The 26302-nt window shown below is 35.0% G+C and overlaps 1 protein-coding gene across 25 annotated transcripts in view; it reads left to right on the forward strand.

The window, feature by feature from the left end:
- Positions 1-564: 564 nt before the first annotated feature.
- LOC142035960 (uncharacterized) overlaps positions 565-26302 on the forward strand; it is a 58126-nt gene continuing 32388 nt past the window's right edge. For 20 of the 25 annotated variants that reach the window (XM_075038721.1, XM_075038725.1, XM_075038726.1 and 17 more), the window contains exons 1-25: positions 565-677; positions 3448-3643; positions 5620-5756; positions 6066-6157; positions 7227-7335; positions 7958-7984; positions 8931-8969; positions 9767-9811; positions 11191-11232; positions 12732-12773; positions 13675-13713; positions 14588-14623; positions 15852-15890; positions 16543-16560; positions 17123-17158; positions 18609-18653; positions 19644-19673; positions 19926-19961; positions 21208-21243; positions 21580-21621; positions 21929-21958; positions 22211-22246; positions 23489-23524; positions 23908-23952; positions 25246-25278. In XM_075038721.1, coding sequence (XP_074894822.1) covers positions 648-677; positions 3448-3643; positions 5620-5756; positions 6066-6157; positions 7227-7335; positions 7958-7984; positions 8931-8969; positions 9767-9811; positions 11191-11232; positions 12732-12773; positions 13675-13713; positions 14588-14623; positions 15852-15890; positions 16543-16560; positions 17123-17158; positions 18609-18653; positions 19644-19673; positions 19926-19961; positions 21208-21243; positions 21580-21621; positions 21929-21958; positions 22211-22246; positions 23489-23524; positions 23908-23952; positions 25246-25278 — 1296 coding nt within the window. In that variant the 5' untranslated portion in view covers positions 565-647. The remainder of the gene's footprint in view (positions 678-3447; positions 3644-5619; positions 5757-6065; positions 6158-7226; positions 7336-7957; positions 7985-8930; positions 8970-9766; positions 9812-11190; positions 11233-12731; positions 12774-13674; positions 13714-14587; positions 14624-15851; positions 15891-16542; positions 16561-17122; positions 17159-18608; positions 18654-19643; positions 19674-19925; positions 19962-21207; positions 21244-21579; positions 21622-21928; positions 21959-22210; positions 22247-23488; positions 23525-23907; positions 23953-25245; positions 25279-26302) is intronic. The other 5 variants (XM_075038722.1, XM_075038724.1, XM_075038728.1 and 2 more) reach the window with 3 other exon arrangements.

Below are 26302 nucleotides of genomic sequence, written 5' to 3' on the forward strand. Positions count from 1 at the left end.
TCCCAGTCTTCAGCAGAAACCTTGTGAAAATGCTTCTGTGAAGAGAAACAAAGATGTTTGATCTTTAATGCAGGTCAGATGCAATAACTTTAGACCCTTCCCACAAGGTACATGAGATAAAACAGCCTCATTAACTCTTTGCTCTGAGAAAATACTTGGCAGAATTATGATGAGTGGAATTTCCCGTGTCTTCTTCAACTGTAAGAAAGGAATAAAAAAGCTAAAAACTAGCAGCAGAATACTCTGAGGTCAAATTAAACAGACTTGTGTAGAATATTTTACCAAAACCAGTCATGAAATATTAGTAAGTCTTTTGTATAGCATAATTATGTAGATTTTAGTCAACATACTAGTTTAGGCTATCAACCTTCAGAAGCCTTACCTATCCCAGATACCTAGTTAAAGGTCAGAGGGGGCATGATTCACCTGTGAGGAGTGTGTGGTGTCATTGCCCCATCTGGGCAGGAGAGTCCCACCTGCGGTGTCCTAATTTCCACAGCAGAAGCACGGTTGGCCCCGATTGGCCGCGCGGGTTCCCCGCCTCACTGCGGATTGGCCAAGCCTTCCACCTCCTCTCTCTCATCTTGCTGGGGCATCTGCGCTGCCTGGCTGTAGCTCTTCCACACTGACCATAGAGGGACCAGAGGATGCCCACGCATCAGCGCTTGGTCATTAAGGTGTGTTGTTGGGGATGTGGTGGACAGGGTGCACACTAACTGGTAAAGTTTATTCTCAAAGGCTAAAGAGTAAGTCTGTGGATCATCAAGAGTGTCTAGGAGGAAAAAAGAAAGGAGAAAAATACTCATAAAGAATGGGATTAGAAAGTGGTATACAGGACTGAGTCTTAAACTGTTGGCAGGATGGACTTGCCAGGACTGTGTTTTTCAAATTACAGAAAAGTATTTATCTTATTAATTAAATGCTCTATATTTAAAGGCTTTTAAAACAACTTTTGTCTCTATTCAAAAGTTTGCCCAAGGCTCCAGAGAAGCAAACCACCAAAGTGTCTCTTCCTGAGTGCACTAGGCTTTGAAAGCAGTAGCTAACTAACTAGCATCCAGGGATTTAATTGTTGGCCTGACATCATATTAGACTAAATGTGGAAGAGGATTCTTAAGGTAGCAGCTCAGGTACTACAAAGATGAGGGCCGTATAGGCTCATAGGAAGAAGGGAGTGTATTTGTGATAAAAAATAATTAGAATTTTTCCATCAGATGAAGGAACTGAGGATACAGTTAAATTTTCATAATTATATCCAATTAGATGCTTGCAAATAATATTTATTTGCCAGATTTCCCTATGCTTCTATTTTGTAAATATTTACTTTTAGTTTCTTTACATTTTTCATGGAGAAAAGGTAAATTTGTGATGCAAGATAACATGATTGCATTGAATGTGTATTGGAACTTGGGGTCCATGGAAATTATTTTCTGCTTCTGCCTCAAGTCTGGACTTGGAATTTTGTAAGATGCTAATATCTCTCTCTTCCTCATCTAAAACTTAGTTCCAAAGGATGGCATGATGAGACTCTTAGGATAGCTCTTGAACTGTTAAATCAGAGAGCTGATGCAAAGAGAAGGCATCTCAGCCATGTTTCAACTTGTTCTGCTTGTGTTTCTGGCTCTCTTCTAGCTAGAAAAAGAGGAAAGGAAGTTTCAGACTGGTTTTCTTTCATGGCAGAGTGCAGCTCCAGACAATTTTCCAATCCCAGCTGAACTAGTGCTAAGGACTCTGTGCTTTGAAATAGAACATCTAATTAGAAACAGAATTTTTTCCATCTCTCCATGAGTCAGACAAAGATTTCAACAACACATAGACTGGTTCATATTAAATCATTGTTTACCACATCTGTTAATATAATAGCACCTACATGCTGTATTTAAAATTTAATTAGAGGTGGGCCATGTCAAAATTGTCACAAGAGATTGGATAACCGCACCCAGCTTACTGATACCAAAACATAATGCTTACCAGGTTCCCATTTAAGTGACATTTTTGTGAGACTTTTGGGAGGGATAGCCTTCATCTGCTTTAAAGACATCATAACTTGCATGCATAGCTTTCCTCATTGCTGCACTTGCTGGTTGTGACACCATGCAAACCTTCATCATCTTCCTATAGAAAATCTTTCAACACTCCACAGTCACCTGTTTTATTATCTGTTGACTCAGTGTTTTTTTAAAAAGTTGTTTAAGTTCAGAGTTAAGTGCATGGGTGTTTGGAATTGCATTCTGAAGTTCCACCGCCACTGCTTCCAGATGCTTCTGTTACTTATTTCATTAGCACATACAAAACTGAATTGTCTTAACGCATTCATGCGCAAATTAAGATACACAGGTAGATGATACAAATTGAACATATCTCTTACATTGTGTTTGAAATGCTTTAAAAATTCTCAAGTATCTCCATTCTTTCTGCTACAGCCTGTTGTATCACGCAAGGTAATCCTGTAGCAGACAGCATGAAGAACAGCATTATTAAATAATTCTTGTGATTTAACAGTTGTATCAGCATTTTTGTAACTGGACAGTGAGATATTCATAAGATGTAATGACCTTACAAATTATGTGGTGCCATGGTTGAATGTTTAGACTTTGAACGTGAGCCATAAAATCTGGTATTAAAAACCTGAGAATACGGCTAGGGAATGTTTCCTTTCTTTCTTGGAAACAGTTTACTATCAGTGTCAGTGACTACAAGTGAATTATAAAGAAAATACATTTTCTTTCCACTGACAGTCCTTGAAGACTGGACTTCAGTCCTGCCTCTTAGTTATTTTTGTGAATTTCTGTACCGGGTATAATTTAGTCCTATCCCGTGGGAAGCAAGCACTAACAATTAGGTATTTTTAAATTGTTTAGAAGTTCCAAAGGACTTTGCAAAAGTCTGTTGTTAAGTCCTTCGGGAAACAAATATTTTGAAAAACTTCTAAGAGTTCTCTAGTGCATTTAACAATAGATTTCTTGGCTGTCTTTTGGAAGTGGGTTTAGGCAAAGCAGTCAAAAGAGAGCATGCTAGCCATATTATATCTACAAAAAATAGTTTGAAAGACCAAGGATTGTGTCTTAGTTCTTGAATAATGAAGGAGCTGAGCTAAATCTGCTGGCTCAACAATGAGGAAGTTTGTTTAAAGGCTTTTCTAGTCCAAAGCCATAATGCAGCAGACATGGCTGTTAATGGATTGGTGTCATGTAACCAGAGAATTTAAATTTCCATTAATAATTCAATATTTTAAAATGGAAATATTTGTGTCATTTATTGCACTGTTCTGCCAGTGTATGTAGGTATTTTATTTTAATTTATTTTCTTCAAAATATATGAATGCAATGAAAATCCATCGTTCTAGGCTTGTTCTGTTTGCTACCCTGGAGAAAAGTAGATAGTTGTCAAACATGGCAACTACTAAAAAGAAGTTACTATAAACTATATTGTCTTTTTGTTCCACAGATGAAGAGACACTCCTGCTTTGTTTTTTTGTTCTGTGGGATATTTTTGCCTGGAATCCTTGGTTTTCCACAGAAAAATACCTCAATTGATTGTGATTCCCTGTTACCAAACTATGAAGCTGAACCACAGACATCTGCACCGCCATATATTATTGCTGTATCTTTTGATAACTTTGAGCCAGGAAATGAAATCCAAGGTAAATAACCTGAATGACATAAAATCTTTCTCTGTGTCTCCCAGAATTACCAGTCTTTACCATTTACCTCTCAGTCTATTTAAATTTATTTTTAAAATTTCAATCTCGTTCATCTATACCTGAGATATTAATCTTTTTTGGAAATGTTTTTTATATATGTATAACTGAAAAAAAATTTTTTTTTTCTTTTCCCTATCTAATAAATATACTTTATGCTACAATTTTTGAGACAAAATTAAAATGAAATGGGACAGCTGGCCAAACTGGACCAATAATTAGTTGCTCTTTAACTTTGTGTTTGAGTATTTGCTGTTGTACCAGACCTCTGCAATACAAAGAGATCCTATTCATTATGTGTTCACATCCTGTCATCTTACAGAAAAATAAAAATTCAGGATGCAGTATAAGACAACTCAAGAGTGAGACATTTTTAGTCATCCTTCTAAGAGCTGCATCCCAGATTTTATCAAATTGCAGGAGGTGGAGCTATTGTGGCTTAAACCACCTTTTTATTTTCTTAATCCCAAACTGCTCTCTGGATGGAACACCTTGACAACCTTGTTTCTCCACGCTATGATGCCATCTCATGGTGCTGTCACACTTTAAGTGGCTTGTGAATGTTTCTTTCTCTGGCCATTTGCAAGAAGAAGCATGGAAGTGGAAGTGAGTTGTAACCCATCACATGTCTGTTGTTGTATCTCAGTAGCTGAAAAAGAGCAATATTCACTAAGCAGCTACTGTCTAGCTGGGATTCTGTTTTACCTGAACCTAGTAACATGGATGTACTTCCATGGAAAGTGATATGTAGGGAGAAGAATGGAGAAGCATTAGAGTCCTGTTATAGCTCCCATTCTTGGAAAAACATGAGTGAATAGCTCCTTCAAGGATGGGAGGGATGTTTGATTACTGGTAGCTGTTTTTAAAACAGTATTGCCAGCAAAATGAAGGATAGATTTAAGAATATGCAGACTTTTTGGTGAGGTTCTATGGGATTTACCACGACAAAAATATTGAACCCAGACTCTACTAACCTTGCCTTTTTTTTTTCTTCCCCTTTTTTTCTTAACCATGCTTTTCTTGCTTTAGCACTATGTTTCTATTCCTTCAAATTGTAAGCATCCAGTACCTGGTCTCGGGGAGCTGCATTAGATTGCCATTCCAGTTTATCTGTCCTTATTTTTAATGACTACACATACCTTTGGACATAAATCATTATTCTGATTTTATTTGTGAAAGTGCCTAATATTGGCATTAGCAGAGCAAGTTTATAATAGATCATAACAAATTTGATTATGCCTCTTGAAATTTAATTTCCATTTGGATATACACAAAACATGAAACTGCTCTCTTCCATATTTTTCTGAGCTCCTTCAGTAACAAAATTTAAGTAAAATTAATTAGTTCACAATTTTTCATATTTAATATAGAACATGAGAGCCAAACTGTCTAGTTTCTCTTTTTCCAGTTGTAACACATTAAAAAAAAAAATGGTTCTGCAATTCAGCCTTAGGCAAAAGTTGATATTTTCTTTCAGAACAGAGGTAGAAAGAAATGCAGTTCTCTTTCTTCCATAGCTATTTTGACTTTGTAGGCCTAATTAGACAGAAAATAAATAACTTTTTGGTCAGCAGGGCCATTGGCCAATATTCTGAGTATGCATGGGGAGCAAATGAGATTAATAAGAAAGTTGTAGTCATTTGGTAGAGCAGAATTACTTTTAAAGTTGTCAGTAAATAATATATTTCATGTTAGTTTACACAGAAATGCCTCTCCAAATTTCTTCTTTTGCCTTTATTGTCATTCTCTTGATAATGAATAAAAACTGTAATAAATTCCAACATTTTTAAAAATTGTAAAAGGTTTTAAGTAATTTCTGTACATGCAGTCTTGTGCTTTGAATTGAGGGAGTTGTTAAACATTTAAGAGGTTTTAGTTGTGTATGAAACTTCAATTTCTCAAAATGTCTGTTTTCACAGTGACTCTAGAAGCACTTAAAGATGTTGGTTTTAAAGGATTTAATCTACAAGCTCGAGAAATAGGAGGAGATGTTCCTGTTGGTACTTTTAAAATTACAGATCCAAACACTAAAGGCTTGGAATGTCATAATGTGATGGTATGTGTTCAGTCTTTGGAATAGTTACTTAAGCTTGGTTTCCTTTTAAATACTTTAATCAGAACTGATAAAACTAGTGAGTATTTTTTATATGGCAAAGTTATTTCATCAGTAGATTTTAAAAATTTCTACTTTCTCAAGAAATACATGTATCTTCTATATGTGGTATGAATCTAATGTAGAAGCTACCTGGCACTTCTTAGGAGGACATCAGTGTTACCTGTTGTAGTAGAGACAGTTTCCCTAATAGCATAGCTAAAAGTCACTTTTACATCTTATATGATTATATGTATTTCTTTTTAATTGCAGAATTCAGCAGTAAGTAATGCAAACTCAGATGTGAAGCAGAAAGTGACAACAACATGGATTGCTCCACTTGATGTTAAAGATCTTCAATTTATGTAAATAATTGTTTTGTGGGGTTTTTTTCCCTTGGGATTTTATTTCTATGGATTATTTTGACATGGATCTGTGTTGCTGTTTCTGATATTCTTGTCTTGTCACAAGCTTTTTTTTTTTTTTCATAGTTTGTCATAACTTCCTCCTGTGTCCATTAAATAACATGATTTCCATTTCAAGGTATAATTATAAAAGGTAAACACTGTCCTACAGATGTTAATATATGTAAATAATTCCATTAAGCACAGTGTTATTAATGGATTTTTGAGTAACCAGTTTTTACACTTTGACCTCTTCAATTACGAGAGCAACAATGTCAATGTAACTAGTTCCCTGAATAAGTGAAGTTCATACAACTTTTTTCATTTTGAATAGCAGAAGAATAGTAGTTTTATGTAAATGCTTGTAAGCTAAATTTAAAAATACACTTACAACCCATGAACTAACTGCTGAAAACAGGAGAAGACAAATTTATCCTACGTTTAATGCTACTTTTCTTGCAGATCTGAAGCTTGTAAAAATATCACCTGGTCTAAAAAACATGCATACTTGATGTAATTGGAAAATATCTAAATATTTGATAGCTTGATATTGTTTGAAGTGTAGATTTATGACAAAGGCATCTTGGCCTTGCTTCATTAAATCTTGAGGAATATAAAAAGGGGCAAAAGGACACAATTTAAAAACACAATCACTTCTACTTGTTAATGCCATGAAACTCAGTTCACCATCATAGGTATAGGTTGTTGGAGCGGGAAAAAGGTGTGACAATTTTTATGGACTTTTGAGCTGATACTCCCCACTGGAGCCACTGCTTCTTCAAATAGTGTCCATTTCTCTTCTGCTCCTTCTCAGCTTCTATTTTATTTATCCTCAAAATTATGTTGGATGATAATACAGTAACTGGAAAAGTGTTCTGGAAAATCATGATGTTCTATTAAAACTTGTACTGTATACCCTTAAAATCAAAATACAGTAGATTTTCTTGGTGGTGTGGGGAGGAGAGTTTATTGGTATTTTATACTGGAATATTCTGATAGAAAAATAATTATTATTTTGTTTTCTTTCCAGTGCAACTGTAGTTCAAGATCTAGAGAAGTTTTGGGTTGGAATTCAAAGCAAAACTCTCACACCTACGCATTCTGAGTCTGTTAATGGGACAGGAAAAAGTAAAAGGAAGGTATGTTTGGAGTGTATTTGCATACTAGAAATTAATACAGTAAATTAAAATATCTTTGACTTGATATAAGACATACGTTTGTTGTCATGTATTCATTAACTAAGATGGCCAAAATCATTAGATATTTTCAACACTTTTAATCCTCTTACTAAATTGATGAAAAAATAAAATAAATATTATTTTTCCCCCACAGAACTAAGGAAACTAATAATCTAGTTATCAAAACAATCCATAGCATAAAGATAAAGAAAAGAAAATTGGCCTTAAGGAGAACTCCACTGTACTTCTGGTGAACTGTGCTGTTCTTATCTACTGCCCCAGTCCCTGGGAACTATAGCTGTGTAGTCCCTGGGAACTTAGAAATTAGTTTGTTTATTTTATGGCCAAGAATTATGCTTACATGAAACATCTTAAACATGATAGGCAGCTAAAGTAAAGAAAGTTGTTCATATTGGGTTTTGACTGTAGCAACACTGATTTATGTCATCTTGTGATGTAACCAAGAGTGAACACCTGGTTTTGTCCCTCACTTCACCAAATATATTTCCCATTTACTATAATAAGCTGCTTTTTTTTCCCCAGTAAATAATTTGTAAATGTTTTCTCTTTTTTTTTTTCACAGCTTATGATAGAAGTAGAATGTAACAAGGTAAGAGCAATTCTTCTACAATTTCCCAATTTTCAGTTACCTCAATTTTAGAATTCCTGTCTCAGTGGTCCAGTTGTTTCATGGTTGTCGCATGAAGATTATAGCTTGCTATTCAAATAACTTTCCTAGAGAGATCTTATTTATGCTTACATTTTTGCATGCAGTGTCATGGTTTAACCCCAGCCAGTAACTAAGCACCATGCAGCCACTTGCTCACTTCCCCCCTATCCAGTGGGATGGGGGAGAGAATTGGGAAAAAAAAGTAAAACTCATGAGTTGAGATAAGAACAGTTTAATAGAACAGAAAAGAAGAAACTAATAATGATAATGATAACACTAATAAAATGACAATTGTAATAATAAAAGGATTGGATTATGTAAGTGATGCACAATGCAATTGCTCACCACCCGCTGACCGACACCCAGTTAGTTCCTGAGTGGCAATTCCCCCTGCTCCCTCCCCCCAGCTTGTATACTAGACATGACATCACATTGTATGGAATACCCCGTTGGCCAGTTTGGGTCAGCTGTCCTGGTGTGTCCCCTCCCAACTTCTTTTGCCCCTCCAGCCTTCTTGCTGGCTGGGCATGAGAAGCTGAAAAAGCCTTGCCTTAGTCTAAACATTACTTAGCAATGTTTGAAAACATCAGTGTGTTATCAACATTCTTCTCATACTGAACCAAAACATAACACTATACCAGCTACTAGGAAGGCAATTAACTCTACCCCAGCTGAAACCAGGACAGCAGTTTTGAAGGTATTTTTATTTTTAATTAGTTAACGTCAGTTCTCAGATTAGATTGTTATACTATGTAAGGTATTGTAAGCAATGAAACACTTCTTCATTCTGACCGTGAATGGGAATTCAGTTGATTTTCTGTTTAAAATAATTTGGTATTTATACACCAGTCAATAAACAGTAACTGGAACCTGTAATTTCTTGCAGCGTGGAGGGACTTACACAACACAAGGACGATGCATCATGGTAAGTATTCTTTCTCCAAAGACATTGACATTCTGGTAATTGCCCAAGGTCTCAAGACTTAGTCAAAAGCTGCTTCTAGTCACATCTTTATCCCTTTTGTTGCTCAATTTATTTTTCTTTTTGGCAATTTGCCCTGGTTGATTAAAATACCAAACTTTCTAAATGGTTGTCAGCCTTGTTACCATTTCCTCCTGCAGATTATCTCTAGCTCATCTGGAGTAACTTTCTAACACAATTATTCTTTTTTCTGTCTTCACCTTTTAGTCACAGTGCTTGCTTGCTTTTCAAGATCATTTATTTCAACAGCTCTGAAACCTTGCCCTTTGCAAATAATGATCTAGATATAAAATTTAACTATTTAATTTTTTTTCTGAAAACTATCACTTGCAGCTCAGTAAAGAAGCCTCTTTTTCTTCTTTCCTTTCTCCCAGCAAATATGCCCTACATTTCATCATGTCTACATAGTCATGTCAGTAAAAAGTTTTCATCTGCTTTTTAATGATCTTGACAGTGTAGGTCTCCTCCTCAATGATAGACATCAAGTGTTTGAGGCCAGATAAAAAAGGGTGCAAGCAGCAGAATTATGTTCATTTATACCAGCTGTTTTGGTATAGTTTTGATTATTTGGCTTCAAAGATCTCTGAAATAATTTTAATAGTATCAATTGGTGGAATGAAGTCACAGAAAACTACTTTGTTCTTCCTTTTCCCAACAAGTACATCTTTCTTTCCTGAAAATCATTTATATAAAAATTAATTTTCTGTAAAATAATAAATAGCATTTTGATTTCTTTAAAGGTTGGACCTTCCAGTTCCTCTCAGAACAGCTATTCAGGCAGTCAGGTAAGAATCCTAACTTCCAGCATTAGTACGTTTTCCTTTAGTAACCTTGAACAACTAAAATTCTGTAACTACAGAGTATTGAGATGATTTAATACTGTACTGAAATATCACCTCTGCTAGTTAACACAGAATGCCAGTTATTCATCCAGTTAACTCTATGTTCAGTACCTGGACTAGGTTTAACTGCCTACACTCTATTAAACTCAATAGCTTGCTGTCAGTATTCTTACCAACAAGATGCTTTACCACCTCTGATTTCACAAATTAATAATTTTTATCAAGCATTAACTTGACCCTTTTGAGGAAAAAAAAAAAGGAATCCTTCCATCTTCCTAGAGGATTCCTACCTGTGTGTGCACATGTGCATGCAAACACGGTCACAAACCGTTTATTTTATAGTTCTAGAGACATCTGGCATCATGAAAATGAAACTGTACTTATTATCAATTGATTTGTTAGGCATTTTTCTTCTTTTTTTTTAATAATCAAAATAAAAGGACTAATTATATTTGTGTTTCACTGTCTTCTCCACAAAAATTTGCAAAATTTCTCCAAACTTCACCAGATATTCATGCGTATATTGAAGATCCAGTATAATAATGTCTGTATCACTTTTAACACCAGATTATATCTGCAGTTGAAAATTTGGGGATTTCACTGTCCAGTTAGCCTTTTTAAACTTCTGGGCTATGTATGTCTGCATTCTCACTGATCACTTTCATTTCTTATGTATACTTGATTTTTAGTTAATTATCACCACTACTATAATGTGCCTATTTCTACTTGAACTGTCAGATGCTTTCTGGTACGTCTCCAGTTTCTTCAACTGAGATTCTCAAGGATATATTTCTTACTACTTACTAGTGATTATATTTATTGGAAAATTATCTGGTAATAGTCCATTTGTTCAATCTTCACTACTTGTAGGTGGAATTACCAGACTCTGAGAAATACCAATTATAATTATTTAGTAGATACTAAATACTGATTTTCTTCATTGTATTTCTTTCACATATAATATATACTCTTCTCTGAGTTGAGTTTCTCATCTTGTCACGTAACTACCTGAATTTATCATTTTTTTCTAAAATATAGACCATTTGGTAAAACGACTTGTGGATTTTGAAAGGTTAAATGACCAATGACAAAGCGATATGAAACCCAAATGATGACTAATGTCTCATATTAAATTAGAATTCTTACAGCCAGTTGCCAGTGAACTGGTAAACTCTGTACTTGCTTATCGCATATTTGCACATACATACACATTGTCAGTTGCGCTTTTCAAGCCATAAACAGCAGGCCTTTCTCCTCCCCCCTCCCCCCACCTTCTTTTTTTCTTTTTTACATGGAATAATTGACTTCTGGTTTTATTTCAGAGTGGAGTAGTCTACACAATAAGCAAGAGTGGATGTGGCCCTGTAAGCACTTTTCTTACATTTACTTTTTTGTACCCAACATAACTATATTTATAGTAACACCTAGCCCTCAGTTGCATTATTTATATGAGTGTTCATGTAGGAGTTTCTGTTACAAATAGAAAATGATGAAGAGAGAGCTAGAAGATGAATATTACATTTTATTCAGTGATAATAATTAGTTGGCAGAGATGTTAAAAAGTTAAATAGAATCATACAGATTATAGAATAATGAAAAAAGGAATGGAAGGGGTTACCTGTTGCACTTGCATTACGCTCGTTATACAGGTTGTCTATTCTCCCCTTCTACCCAAGACAAGGCCGGTGTGAATTGGTCTGCAAGTTCAAAGTCGTTCCTCCTCTCAGAAGTAATCACACAGATACCTACAATAAAAAAGATTATCTCAGTTTTTCATTCCTTTGTGCAGCAGGGACACTTGTGAAGTTATGAATCCTAGACAGGTCAAGCCAGTCATCCAGAAATAGGTGAAAGATGCAAAAGTGCTCTAATGTGGTGTTGAATAGATCAAAAACTTAACTGAAGCATTTTTATCAAGATAGTGAGTAACTGTATGGACTAAAATATTTGCAGATTTATGTCAGATATATATAATTATTTTGGTTTCCTTTCAGCATTTACAAGATAAGATTTTTATTTTTTAATGCAAAGTTACTATGTTCAAACATTTACTCAATATAAAAAAAATGGGAAAAAACTTGAAAGGTGAATGAAACAGTCAAGTTTACTTTTTCTATGTCAATGACAGGGTTTTTTTTCTTGTTTTTCATAATATAGGAAGTAAACAAAATTAAGCTAGTCGTGTAGTTCTATTGCTAAGCACTATCAGTTGCTACTTCAAAGTAGAAAAATGGGAATGAATCAGCAGCAACAAGGACAATGTTTCCAAAAATGTAAAAAATTCCTATCATCAATATTTCTAAAATGTAAAATCCATCACAATGTGTATTGGGTTTTTGCAAAGAGCAACAAAATTACAGTTTTGGGCGACACTATTGATTATATTAATAATAACAAGTGAGATTTACTTTTAAAAAGGAACTATTACTATTTATGCTGTACCTTTATATTTTATATTTGATTGACTGTAAATCAGGAAGGTGTTAATTTTTGTTTCTTTCCAGTTTCCACTTCCTAATTTTTACATATATGTGTATGTACGTATTACATACACAATATGTTTGAATTACAAGCATTATATTAAATCTTTATTTCTGTTAAAATAATGTCTTGACGGTGTCTGTTTTAAAATGTTTCCCAGGTACCACTAGTTAATCACTAATATACAAAGGGCTAACGTGCCTGGCTCTTATGATCACATGTGGGTGTTCACACATTAATAGTGGAGAGTACAATACTCTCCTTATCACCTATTCTTTACATATTCTACATAAGGATTGGTCAGAATTGAGGGTATCTGAAGTGTGCCTTTTCTTCTTAAGCAATTATAGTAGAGAAATAACTGGTTTCATTTTTTTCTTAGGGAGGTGCTGCTGGTGCATATAGTCAATACGCCTGTAACGATGTAAGCTGGTTATATATGTATTTACTGGTTGTCTACTACTATGCTTCTTGACTCATCTCCTTATTGCAAATTGCATTTCATTCTCTTCTGCAGGGCTATATTATTCTTCCTAAGTATATTAAGGAAAAAGTTGGTAGTCTGTTGTATTATTCTGAGATTAAAAACCAAAATTAAAAGGTGTTACATTGTCACTTCCTCAAAGTGTAATCATTTATATTATAGGGGCTACACATCACTTACTATAAACGCTTAATTTGTTAGCCTACTGAAATGTCAGAATTCTTACTGTGTAATGCTTTTTATCTGTTAGAGTAATTGTCTTTGGATATTGCATATTGTGCGATATTTGTGGTTTTTTTACAATCTTTGTGTATTAATCCAACAATTCTTTAATTAGTAGAGAAATTCCTATCATAGATCTCATTTATTTCATTTTCACCTGAAAACAGATATATTTTAAAAATGAACTTATTTTCCATTTTTAAAATCATGAAAGTAAGTAAAAAAATCTATCAGAAAGACAACACACTCTCCAATGCCTGTTAGGAACTGAAAACCTGGCCAAGAAACTGCTTAATCATATGCTTAACTTTAAATACAGCATTAGTTAGATTAATTCCTAAATATTAAATATATTTTATCTTTGTTTAATATGCAAGTGTAAACTGATTTGTGATAGAGCAACATTAATCTTACAACTATAGTAGAATGTTGGAAAAATTTTACTTCAGTTATCTTTAAGCAAGTTTGGTATACTTCACTATTGCCCTAGATTTATTTAAGTATAGATGAAATCAGTTTGTTTTGAAGTGTACATCCTCTAAGGAAAAAAGCAATGACTTCTAGATATAATTAACAAATTATTATATAAGCAAATACCTCATTTATATTTTTATTTCAGGGTGCATCCTCATCCAGCAGGGGTCTTGCCTATGGCCAGGTAACTATGGGCTTTCCAACATGTTTTCAGTTTCCTAAGGTATTCAGAAACTAAGCAGTTATGCCCAACTTTTACCAAACAATAATAAAATTCATGGAAGGGGATAAAGGGGGACTGTCTTCAAATGCTTAAGTAATAATCATATCTGGAAATAAGTTCAACAGATTAGTTACATGTTTAGTGTATGTTGTACTATCAACTTTGTTAGAAGTTAGTTATTTCTGTTTTGCACAGAAACTCAATTATATTTATTCTGTAAGTGAACACCAGTTACTTTTATTATAATTTTCCAAAAATCAGTGCTTTCTTTGATAGTTACTAAGAATTAAAAATATTTTTTCCGGCTTTTGCCTATGCAATTGTACATATGGCTTGATGAAATGGAAAACTTCGCTGCACATTATTTTATGCTTCATTTAAAACATTTTTATTCTTATGGCATATCCCATTTATTCCAGTTTATATTTCAATGGTAGGTTTTTTAGTTTTGGGGGGATAGGTTCTGGAGTTTGGGTTGGTTTCTTTTTTGATGAAGGTAGAAGAGATTAATTATTTTTTTTCTACCAATAGATTATTTTTATTATAAACAAACTTCCAATTTGATGTTAGATGAAACATTTGCAGCTTTTATACAGCACTGTGTAAAACTAGCAAAATAATTGGGATTTGTAGAAAAAAATGAAACCAGTTAGTTCATTTATTTCACTTGTTCATTTATTAATTGCCAATACTTTGATATTTTTCTTCAGAATCTTATTTTGTTTTGTAATTTAGGGAAATGATGTTAGCTATAACATTCTTGTGGAAAATAGTGCTGTAGTTAAATTTGTCATACATTTACCTAAGCGAAAAATGGATTCTGTATTCTTTACAGTCTGTCCCTTCAAGCAGTTCAGATTCCAGTAAGAAGGTAAGCACTCCTTTTCAACTCAATGGGAAAAAATTCTTACAGTTGTAACTTGGCATGACTTCTTTTATTTCAGTGGTACTACAGTTCCTTTTACCAGTTAAGACTTTTCAGGCTTTCAACCCAGATTGATTCATATAATTTGAATCAGTTTGGTTCTTAGATGCCTTATACTAACTAGCTGTGCTGTGGTGGCTTTTGTTGATAGTTGACTTCACTGTATATAAAATAAAATTTCATACACGTTTATGGGGGGTTTTTTTAAAGAAGTTAGGATAGTGATTGTAATGTAATTAGGACTTTTAAGGATATAGATTATGTAATTATAATTTAGATGGGGCTGCAGAATGAGTGTGACTCAAAGCAAGTGAAATCAATAGAATTCATATTACTGTTGAATGTTACTCATATTTACACGGACTATTCCTCTCAGTTCAGTCCCCAGGAAGCTCAGGGCTAATACTATAGTGTGTTCAGTAAACATACAATGCACCTATTCATGTCCTCACAGATTTTATTTTTTTTTCATTTTAATTTCCCATTGTTTTAAGAATTCAAAACACACTGATAGTTTAGGGGTTTTTTTAATATCTTAGTTTTCAAAATGTAATACTTCTCCCTGTTTTATACTCAGATTCTTTACTTCTGATAGCACAAACTTTCCTCTTCATTTTTACGCCACTGGATAATACAAACTCTTTTCAGTTTAAAAAAAAAAAGCGGGGGGTAGTGTGGCAGGGAATGCTTCTAAACACAAAATATTAAACCTAAACAGAAGATACTACTATTGCATTTGGCTTAAATTTTTTTAATGAACTCAATATTAAGCCTTTTTTTGGCATAATACTGAATAAAAAGAAAAGAAATTGATCCTTCAGTTTGGGGTGGAAAGTTGAAGATCAAAAAGGATACACAGTATAGATCAGTGAATATGGTACAACACGTGAAATCCTAATTCTGCCTCTACAGGTGAGTCATTGTGTGACTGGGAGTGAGTCTTTTATCTCCTTATACTCTTGTATAAACCATGTATACATATATATTCTTTTTTTGCTTGGTAATATGCATTAATTTTTTTTATAAAAATAGTATTTTATAAAAGTGATCATCCATAGAATTATTATCAGAGTTTGTAAATTTAGAGAATTCAGTATTCTTAATTTTCCTAAGATATTTAACTATTTAAATAAACTTTATGGTGAGTAATCAGCTTTCTCTGATTTCTCTATAGGTAGTGGTCATTGCCAACAGCAACCCTTTTCCACCTGTGGTAAGCAGTTTTCCTCTACAATGCTCAGAATTTTGATTCAAAAAAAGCTTTCAAATATCTACATGCTTAATTTGTCAGAAAGATTCCTGGCGTATGGAGACAACTCTTTGGCACACAGGGTTTACCCTAGGTGCATAATTATCTTCCAGGAAGAAGCCAGTAGTTAGATAGCTACAAATCTTGTGGTTCTAAGATTACTGTTAGTACTTGCAGAGATATTGGATTAGCTGCAGATTCCAGGTCTCAATGCCTACTGTCTCTGTGTTCCTGAATAGTTTTGATTTTCTGTTTCTATTGCAATTTTCTTTTCTAAATTCAATTCCATTCTCATTTTTAAACTACTAAATTTCCACTCTGCTTACTTGGAACTCATACAGTCAGTCAAAAGTAAGTTTAGCCTCAAGATGGTTAAAGTGATTTTGTATGATGTAACTTTATATATATATGTTTTTCTGATGTGTAGTTTCTAATCAAACATATTGTTCTAACTTAAATGAAGATTAAGATGCATTTGTTCTATGCTATCCTTTCCACATCTTTCTTTCACATTTGGTTGTGTACCACACCCAAAAGATAGGACACTTTTTCTGCTGCAATACTCTGGACAAGACTTCATGCAAAATAATTAGAGATTGTTTTGTTTCATTTGCAGCGTCACACCTACCCACAGGTAAGCATACTTTTTTCTTATTATTTCTATAATAGTAATATAGTTGTTATGGGATCAAACCAGTTGCCTCAGGATGGTGTCTGCTACCATTTTACATTCGTCCCTCATACCCCAAAATTCAGCAAACAAATGACTGAATCAGGAATTGAACTTCTATGTATAGCGATACATGTCCAATGCAGGTGACAGTGAGAAAGGTTGGAGGGATGATGATGTCTTAGCTTCACTCGCCGCACTTGGAAAAGCCAAGCTGACTGGTAGTGCAAAAAGGGCATAGCCTGTGCTCTGCTGCTCTCCACATAAGCTGTAATAGAAGCAGATGCAAGTGTAGAAAATTACTTAGTAGAGTCAGGCTGTCTTCCCAGACTTTCAGAGATGAAGATGAACTAGTTTAATGCTGAGTGTTAACAATTTGATAGTCAGTACATCACACATATGACCTTTCCCTTTAGTCTCCCAAGCAAAATAGTAAAACTTGGTATATTCTGTTTAACTGCATTGCATTTAAACAAGTCAAATTAAATGTTCACTGTTGTTTTTTGGTTGTGGGGTTTTTTTTCAGAGTTTGGGAAGTTCTGCTACTAGGATCATAATACAGGTAGATGTTCTTCCTCCATTATACTTGATTTTTAACCAAAGCTCTGTCTCAGTAAACTAAACAATGATTCATCTCTTTGGGAATAAATAAGTATGGATAACTTACGGATATCTTAGATATCCACAATCTACAGTGGTGGAGTAGGGCTTTTCTGTGGTTACAGAAAAGTGGATATCCTACTTGGTTGCTGATTAAAGACAATTGCAGCTGTTTTCTACAGACATAAAATATGAAAACCTCTGTATGCTAATTCCATAGTGCTCTCAAAATTTTCCAAATTTAACCATCTCAGTCTGCTCAGGAAGGCAGATGGAATTCTAGAACTTAAGCTTGAATGTTGTTTGATATTAAATCAAATAGGCATAAATCATAACCTGCACAATTCCATGTTCATTTAAACAGTCTATTTTTTAAATGGAAACAACTAGTTCAGCATTACATTTTTTAAAACCCTGCTAGTTAGTGCTTAGGTGAACTTTTGTTTACTGTTGTATTTATAACATTGCTTCTTGATAACCAGGCACTTGGAAAGTTGATTACAATCCAATCTCATTAGGAGCATGTTTGTAAAGTATTATGGATATGTCTCAGGCACTTTTTTTTCTGGGTCCTTTGCAATTTTAACCTACCTACCAGTATTCACAGTTTAGGCTTTCCTTACTTCATATGATAGTCCTTTGGACTGTGACAACAAATTCTCACTTTCAATGAAAGATCAGTAGCAGGCTACCCCAGCCGAAATTTGGCTTTTGAAAATCATTGCTTTCAAAATGTATAGTATTAGATTCTTCCACAACTAGTGATGAATACTGGTAGAGAAAGGGATAAGATTTCCTCAAAACTTTATTTCTTAATTTAAATGTATAGTGTTTTGATTACACAGGTTAAATATTTTTCAATGTGTATATATAAATAAAACTGAAAAATATTTGATTGCTTTCATAATCCATGTACTTCATGGGAATTGAAATATTTTCTGCAGTGACTTTTCCCTTTGCTTAAATTGTAACTGTGGCTTTTCCAATTTTTGTTTTGACAAAGTCTTTATCAAAAGTTTATTGTGCTTATTCATGAAAAAATCAGTCACAATATGAATATAAGTGGATATGAGTTTAATGGCAATTTGCATGACACATTGAAGGGCAGAATTATTTAAACTCACTTGAAATACAACAGTATGACACAATGATGTATTATATAATGAATTTTCATTAAGAAAATGACATCAAGATGTATAAATACTTTTAGCACTTTATGAAGGTTCTTTATATACTGAAGTATTGAAAATTGTAGCACATGAGATGGTGTAAATAAAGTAAGAAAGGGCATAAGGAACTCTTTCTGGCTTTCAAACTGTCTAGTCTAGAAGGATAGAGTTGCTTCTTGAAATGCCTTAATGCATAAGCCATTCCTCTTAAAAATAAATAACTGGGTTTTTGTTTCTGTGTAGAATGGACAAAGACAGCAAAGCAGCAGCAGCACTACTTATGTTCAGGTAAGTGAACTTAAAAAAGACTAGAAATATTCCTGTAGGTTTCACTAAAACACAGCTAGCACAACTTGGAAATAAATGATTTCCTGCATTTTAAAAATTATTTCAGAGTGTGCAGATATTTATATTTCTCTGATTTTTGTTCATAAAATTGCCTTCTGATATTGGTGTTCAACTATTTTTGTTTGGAATGCTCATAAAAGTATTTCCATGTGTAACTGGTTGAAGTGAAATGACTGTATTCCACTCAATGTGTCCTTTAAAAGGTACATAAAAGTCATGGCATTGAGGGAAAGTGATTCTAGGCTCAGTATCACACTATAAATCCCATACTGGTAGATTCAGACCCCATGTATATGAGAGCTCAAATTTCCAAAACTTGTGAAGGATAGTTGCTTGTCCATTTCAAGAATGATGGAGAATTGTAACTGGGAACTGATGTGCATCATCTTTCAGCCTTACTTAAAGCCACGCAGATGAAACTACTTCTGTGAAAAAAAAGTGTGTGAATTTAGCAAATACTAACAAAATGATAATACAAATTGTTGCAGAGTTACACATAAGAATATTCATAGTTTGAACTTAAGTATAAAGGCTCTTCAGACTTACTCCTCTTTGGGGGGTTGGGGGCAGGGGGGAGCAAATATCTGCCAATATTCTCTGTACCTCTACATGCAACCAGGAAAATATTTCAAAACGGGAGGTATGACTTCAAAGGATCGTGGTTAAAGCAAGGCCAATACTCAACATCACAAATACTCAACATGCACAATGTTGGCGGCCTGTGTCTCGATTCGATTCATGGCTTCTGCTGAGAATAGGACAATCTGCTGCACAGATGCTAGTGTACTGCTCTGTCTCCTTTGCCTCAGGAGGAGCCTTTTTGGGAAACCCTTGTGCAGCTCTATTGCCATAAATGTTACGCTCTTTATAAAAGCCTCCTTGTCAAGATGGTAATTATATCTCTCTTTTTTTTTTTTTTTTTTTTTTAAGGGTTCCCCAAGCAGTCAGTCCTATAGCCAGGTGAGACTTTTTTGCTGAAATGTATTGAGCTTTTCTGTCGGAGCCTGCCTTGTAAATGGACTTTGAGGTTTGGCTGGGTTTTTCCCCTTCTTGGTGTTGCTGAGTGGTCCTTGATTTTGGTTCATACCACTGAATTACCGTGAAGGAAAAAGAACATAGTACAGAGGAACTGTTAGTGGAAATGGGCTTTTCAGTTGCAGCTGTGCTAAGACTACAGCTTTATTTACAAACGAGTTCTTGCCTTTCTTACAGGGATACCAGCCTCAAGGTGGCACTTCCTATAGCCAGGTAAGCATCAGTCACTATACGGCATTTGAGAAGGTGGAGTGCCATGGCACTGCAAAGGGTAGCAGATTTCAAAAAAAACTTTTTTTTCCCATTTATATTTTATTATTTAAAAAAAAAAGAACACCTCTGAATTCATTTCAAAACTTTTGTTGTGATATTGACAGTTGTGTTTTTAATGGATATCTGCAGGAAACATGGGTTCCCATTGCTATGAGATCTTTTCCATGTGGTTGGAACTTTAAAATTTATGGTAGAAATAGTCTATTTGGTGCTCTTCCTGTTCCATCTGATTTACATGGTAAAAGACAAATTTATAGTCAGTTCTTCACTGTCTCCTTTGGTCTCAGTACAGACAAACGGTGAGGAGGAGCTACTGAACATTGGCTCAGGTCCTCAGTTGCAGGAAGAGTTGGTCCTGGAGCCTGTAGCTGATAAATGCTTACCTCCCTTTACAGTTTTTATGTGAATTAAAGCAGCCCTAAGATAGCTATGAATTTTGGCAGGATCTTTGTGTCAGATAGCAGAAATAGGCAAGATAGTTGAAATCCTGTTTGGTAATCCCTGTCTTCATAACTCTCCCAGACAGCTGTGGCACAGGTCTGCATGTACATGAAACACCTGCTCTTTTTTGACATTATATTGAATGCAGATTGCATCAGCGGCTTATAGTTACCCACAGTAACTTTATATTAATGAAGGTTTTTTCAAAAGGTAGTTGCATCCTTGACTAATCCATTTGACCTGCTACTCTTAGTTGCATTGGTTTTTTTCCATTTTATGAATCTGTGTTTTTTTCTAGGACTCTTTCTTAATTTTTTAAAATTATTTTTCACCTTTATTTTCCCTCAAAAGAATGGAATTGTGCAACTGAGGCCCACCAAAATACAAATATAGGAAATCAGTATTCACCTATCGTTAGCCATCTAAGCCCAGTATCTAAGGAACAGCAGGCAAAAGAAACATAGTAAGAAAATGTTGCGTCCCTTCAATGTACTGGAAAACCTTCATAAGACTAGGGTCTCATCTGAGACAGATGTAAAACTACTCTATGATTGTAATTTGATAAACACAGTGTGATCAGATATTCATCCAGAATAAGAAATATCAAAATAATTCTAGTTAAGCAGCAGAGCCTCTACATTCTCTGTCCTACACCAGGATTTTTTCCCCCACAAAGAAACAGACATGACAGAGGCATCTGCTTCACAAATACAATAATTATGAATCAATAATTCCTTTCTTACAGGGCTACCAGCTTCAAGGTGGCACTTCCTATGGCCAGGTAAGCATCAGCCAGTCAGCAGTCAGAATACAGCATTTGAGAAAGTAGAGTGCCATGGCACTGCAAAAGCACTTAGCAATCACTCAGAATTTGAACTTCAAAGGCCATTTTGTCTGAAAGTGTGTATTCTCGCACTCTAAATTAATCCACGTGCTACTTATTTATCTGGAATCCAAGCATGTGAAATCATTGCACTTGGCATCATTGTGAGGACCAGGAGGAAGTCGGGGCTCTTGATACTGCCCTGTATAGCTTTAGGATGTAGTTCCTCGCTTTTCCTAATGCAGGCTGAATCCCTTACAAAAGGGAAGTAACCAAATGGTGTCCTTGTCTTAGGCTGGGCCAAGTTACTCGGGCAGCAGCAGTTCCTATGGCCAGGTAAGCAAATTGGATATTCTGTAGGAAGTGCTTCACTGATCTCTCTGAGACCCCGCACAACTGGCAGATTTTTGAGAGTGATGTTTCCTTTGGTAGTCTGTGTCTTGATTCGATTCATGGCTTCTGCTGAGAATAGGACAATCTGCTGCACAGATGCTAGTGTACTGCTCTGTCTCCTTTGCCTCAGGAGGAGCCTTTTTGGGAAACCCTTGTGCAGCTCTATTGCCATAAATGTTACGCTCTTTATAAAAGCCTCCTTGTCAAGATGGTAATTATATCTCTCTCTTTTTTTTTTTTTTTTTTTAAGGGTTCCCCAAGCAGTCAGTCCTATAGCCAGGTGAGACTTTTTTGCTGAAATGTATTGAGCTTTTCTGTCGGAGCCTGCCTTGTAAATGGACTTTGAGGTTTGGCTGGGTTTTTCCCCTTCTTGGTGTTGCTGAGTGGTCCTTGATTTTGGTTCATACCACTGAATTACCGTGAAGGAAAAAGAACATAGTACAGAGGAACTGTTAGTGGAAATGGGCTTTTCAGTTGCAGCTGTGCTAAGACTACAGCTTTATTTACAAATGAGTTCTTGCCTTTCTTACAGGGATACCAGCCTCAAGGTGGCACTTCCTATAGCCAGGTAAGCATCAGTCACTATACGGCATTTGAGAAGGTGGAGTGCCATGGCACTGCAAAGGGTAGCAGATTTCAAAAAATCTTTTTTTTCCCATTTATATTTTATTAAAAAAAAACAAAACACCTCTGAATTCATTTCAAAACTTTTGTTGTGATATTGACAGTTGTGTTTTTAATGGATATCTGCAGGAAACATGGGTTCCCATTGCTATGAGATCTTTTCCATGTGGTTGGAACTTTAAAATTTATGGTAGAAATAGTCTATTTGGTCTTCTTCCTGTTCCATCTGATTTACATGGTACAAGACAAATTTATAGTCAGTTCTTCACTGTCTCCTTTGGTCTCAGTACAGACAAACGGTGAGGAGGAGCTACTGAACATTGGCTCAGGTCCTCAGCTGCAGGAAGAGTTGGTCCTGGAGCCTGTAGTTGATAAATGCTTACCTCCCTTTACAGTTTTTATGTGAATTAAAGCAGCCCTAAGATAGCTATGAATTTTGGCAGGATCTTTGTGTCAGATAGCAGAAATAGGCAAGATAGTTGAAATCCTGTTTGGTAATCCCTGTCTTCATAACTCTCCCAGACAGCTGTGGCACAGGTCTGCATGTACATGAAACACCTGCTCTTTTTTGACATTATATTGAATGCAGATTGCATCAGCGGCTTATAGTTACCCACAGTAACTTTATATTAATGAAGGTTTTTTCAAAAGGTAGTTGCATCCTTGACTAATCCATTTGACCTGCTACTCTTAGTTGCATTGGTTTTTTTCCATTTTATGAATCTGTGTTTTTTTCTAGGACTCTTTCTTAATTTTTTAAAATTATTTTTCACCTTTATTTTCCCTCAAAAGAATGGAATTGTGCAACTGAGGCCCACCAAAATACAAATATAGGAAATCAGTATTCACCTATCGTTAGCCATCTAAGCCCAGTATCTAAGGAACAGCAGGCAAAAGAAACATAGTAAGAAAATGTTGCGTCCCTTCAATGTACTGGAAAACCTTCATAAGACTAGGGTCTCATCTGAGACAGATGTAAAACTACTCTATGATTGTAATTTGATAAACACAGTGTGATCAGATATTCATCCAGAATAAGAAATATCAAAATAATTCTAGTTAAGCAGCAGAGCCTCTACATTCTCTGTCCTACACCAGGATTTTTTCCCCCACAAAGAAACAGACATGACAGAGGCATCTGCTTCACAAATACAATAATTATGAATCAATAATTCCTTTCTTACAGGGCTACCAGCTTCAAGGTGGCACTTCCTATGGCCAGGTAAGCATCAGCCAGTCAGCAGCCAGTATACAACCTGTGTGTGATGTTCCCATATATGTATTGAGAATTGTGTGGTTTCTTGAAATAGTATAGTAACTTCTCAGTTGAAGTAAGTATTTTGCAGTTTTTTTCATGTGGGTCTGGGAACAATAGGCTCGTTGAAGCAGCTCTTTTCACATAGGAAGCAGTGCATGTAGGTGTCAGCTTTTTGATACACTATAATATTCAACATACACAATACTTCAGAATAAAATTCATAGTAGGATGTAGCTGGTCTTTTACATTTAAACACTCAGGCAGCTAAAGCCCTTTAAAACTTATTTCTGTATTTGAAATGGAGAAAAGGAATATTTGGATTACTGAGCTGGTCTTTTTTTTCCCAGCAGGGTGGATATCCTTCTTCAGGTGGCAGCAGTGGTTGTGGACAAGTAAGTCTTCTTTCTCCAAACTATTTGAAAACTAGACCCAGCTTTCTTTGTAGTAGTAACATATTTTTCAGTAAGTTATATAATGTTTGTTGGTTGGAATCTATTGTTTTCATTGTTACATGGAATTATCTTGCACAGAGATCAAAAAAGGCTGATATTGTTGGTCATTGTAACCAAATGAAGTGGCTTCTCCCATCTAGTGTTACACACAGAAGACGGTCAAGTAGTGATTCATCTGTCTACTCAGTAAACAGATAAAACCTTTGCCTGGGAATGATTTTCATATGCTGCTCCATTTAATTCCTATAGAAAGTGATAGGATCAGAGAGTGGTTCCTGTGGAATAAGAATTAGATTAGTAGTTTTCATCCTGGTTCCATTTCAACTTGTGTATACCTACAATGATGTAAAGACTGTGTCTTCAATGGTGAGATGCCAGGTGACAGTATCATGCATGAGGCTATGATAGTAAACCTATGTCCAAATAAATATATTGGGGAAAGCAACAAGAAAGAAAGAGAAGTATAAATACAGAATTTTTTAGCAGAAGTATTTAGCAGAAATATTAGGATTGGTATGAGTTAAGTATGAAAGGAAATGCATGCAAAAACATCATAAGAAGCACTACAAGGACACAGTTAACAGCAATGAAACTGATAAACACTGAAGAATGTGTTATTTCCACGAAAGCTGTGTCACAGGCTGATTTATCAACAGAAGACCTGTGCTCTAATAATGGGAGGGTGACAACCAGGGTAGAACTCATTGTGTGTACTGTTTCTCATCCTGTTATCCCAACAGGAAGGCTGGCTGTAGCCAAAATATACCCAAAACAGGAAAATGAAAGGCATTGGGCAGCAGCCTTGCCTAAGATCTGTGATGGATGAATCTAGCAAGATTCTGAGGTAGATGGTCACACAACAGTAACTGTTGATTCCTAAAAGGACCGTCCAAAAAAAAAATCCAGTTCATCTTTACCAGTCAAGAGGAACTATGATGATACAGAGAGACATCAGTTGCCAGCCTACCTCACTTTCCATGTGGCACACAAGTAGTACTGCTTTGATCATCTGTGTGCATGTGTATTGGTGTTTGTGAGTATGTGGGTATGGGAGTGACAGAGGGTAAAGTCACAGACTTAAAGGGTTAAATAAAATTCAACTCATCCTCTGTAATATTTTATGTTGAGTTTTGTTACATTAATTCTCACATAAGAAATTTTAAGAAAGCTAATTACTTTGCAAGAAAATTAAAATTTGGGCATTTACCTTTTGGTTTGTTTGTTTTTTAACAGGGTATTTCATATGATAGCAATCCCTGCCACCAGGTAAATGGCATTCCTCCTCTCATTTTAAGATGCATCCAAAATTAGTTTTGCCACTAACTTAATTAGTACCAACTTCAGATTGATAGACTGCAAATCCATGTAATCTTACCCATGACGAGATTAGAACTCACTGCTTTCCTATACACAGGAACATCACAGGGGCTTGGGCTATTTTTCCCCTCTTTTTCCTAGCAATATGTCTGTGAAATGTCTAGCTCTATAGGATATTAAGGCTGTATTCTGGAAATAACTAATCTGCTGCAGAGTTGCTCAACTGGCACTCCTTAAATCAGGGCTGGGGCTCAGCAGCCTCTCTGCAGACTTTTCCCATCAAAAGTCAGCAAATATTTTAGGACTGCCGTTTGAGGTTCCAGAAAGAGATTAGCTTAACAATTCATTCAGTTTGTGCAGTGAAGTACAGATAGCAACCTGTGTATTTGTTACAAGTTTCAGTGTTGGAACGCTAAAAACCACTATCCTAAAAGGTGTCTGCTATGTTTAAAGAAACAATCTCCATAAATGTTAAAAATTACTAAGAAAACAGCAATAGATGATCTGGTTTTTAATTTGTGATACTTATCTTGATTCTTACTGATTTTTCACAAGAAATAGAAAAATTGGATAGATTCATTGTATTAACAAATACCATTTTAGTGATATAAATATGTACTATATTTATAAATATACAAACAACATAGGTGTTGCTATAATACATTATTATAATGTGGTATAGTATATACAATACACTGTATGTAATATATTATTGTTACTTGAAAGAATAATATATGATATAGGTATAAATTATATTATTTTATAATAGCTTTTCAAGTTTTCTTTATAAAGAGGAGTTATTTCTTTCTAAGACTAAAGGAAACACTTAAATTTTGTTCTAAAAACTGCTAGAAAATTGAAAGATAATACTTGTCATTTAATTTTCATTTGTCTCTTCTGGATGAAGTCTCAGCCCTGTTTTAGTGAATGGCAATTACCCCAATCACTTCAGTAGCTCAGGATTTCACTGTTC

This window comes from Buteo buteo, chromosome 10, assembly GCF_964188355.1.
Source record: "Buteo buteo chromosome 10, bButBut1.hap1.1, whole genome shotgun sequence".
Taxonomy (NCBI): Eukaryota; Metazoa; Chordata; class Aves; order Accipitriformes; family Accipitridae; genus Buteo; species Buteo buteo.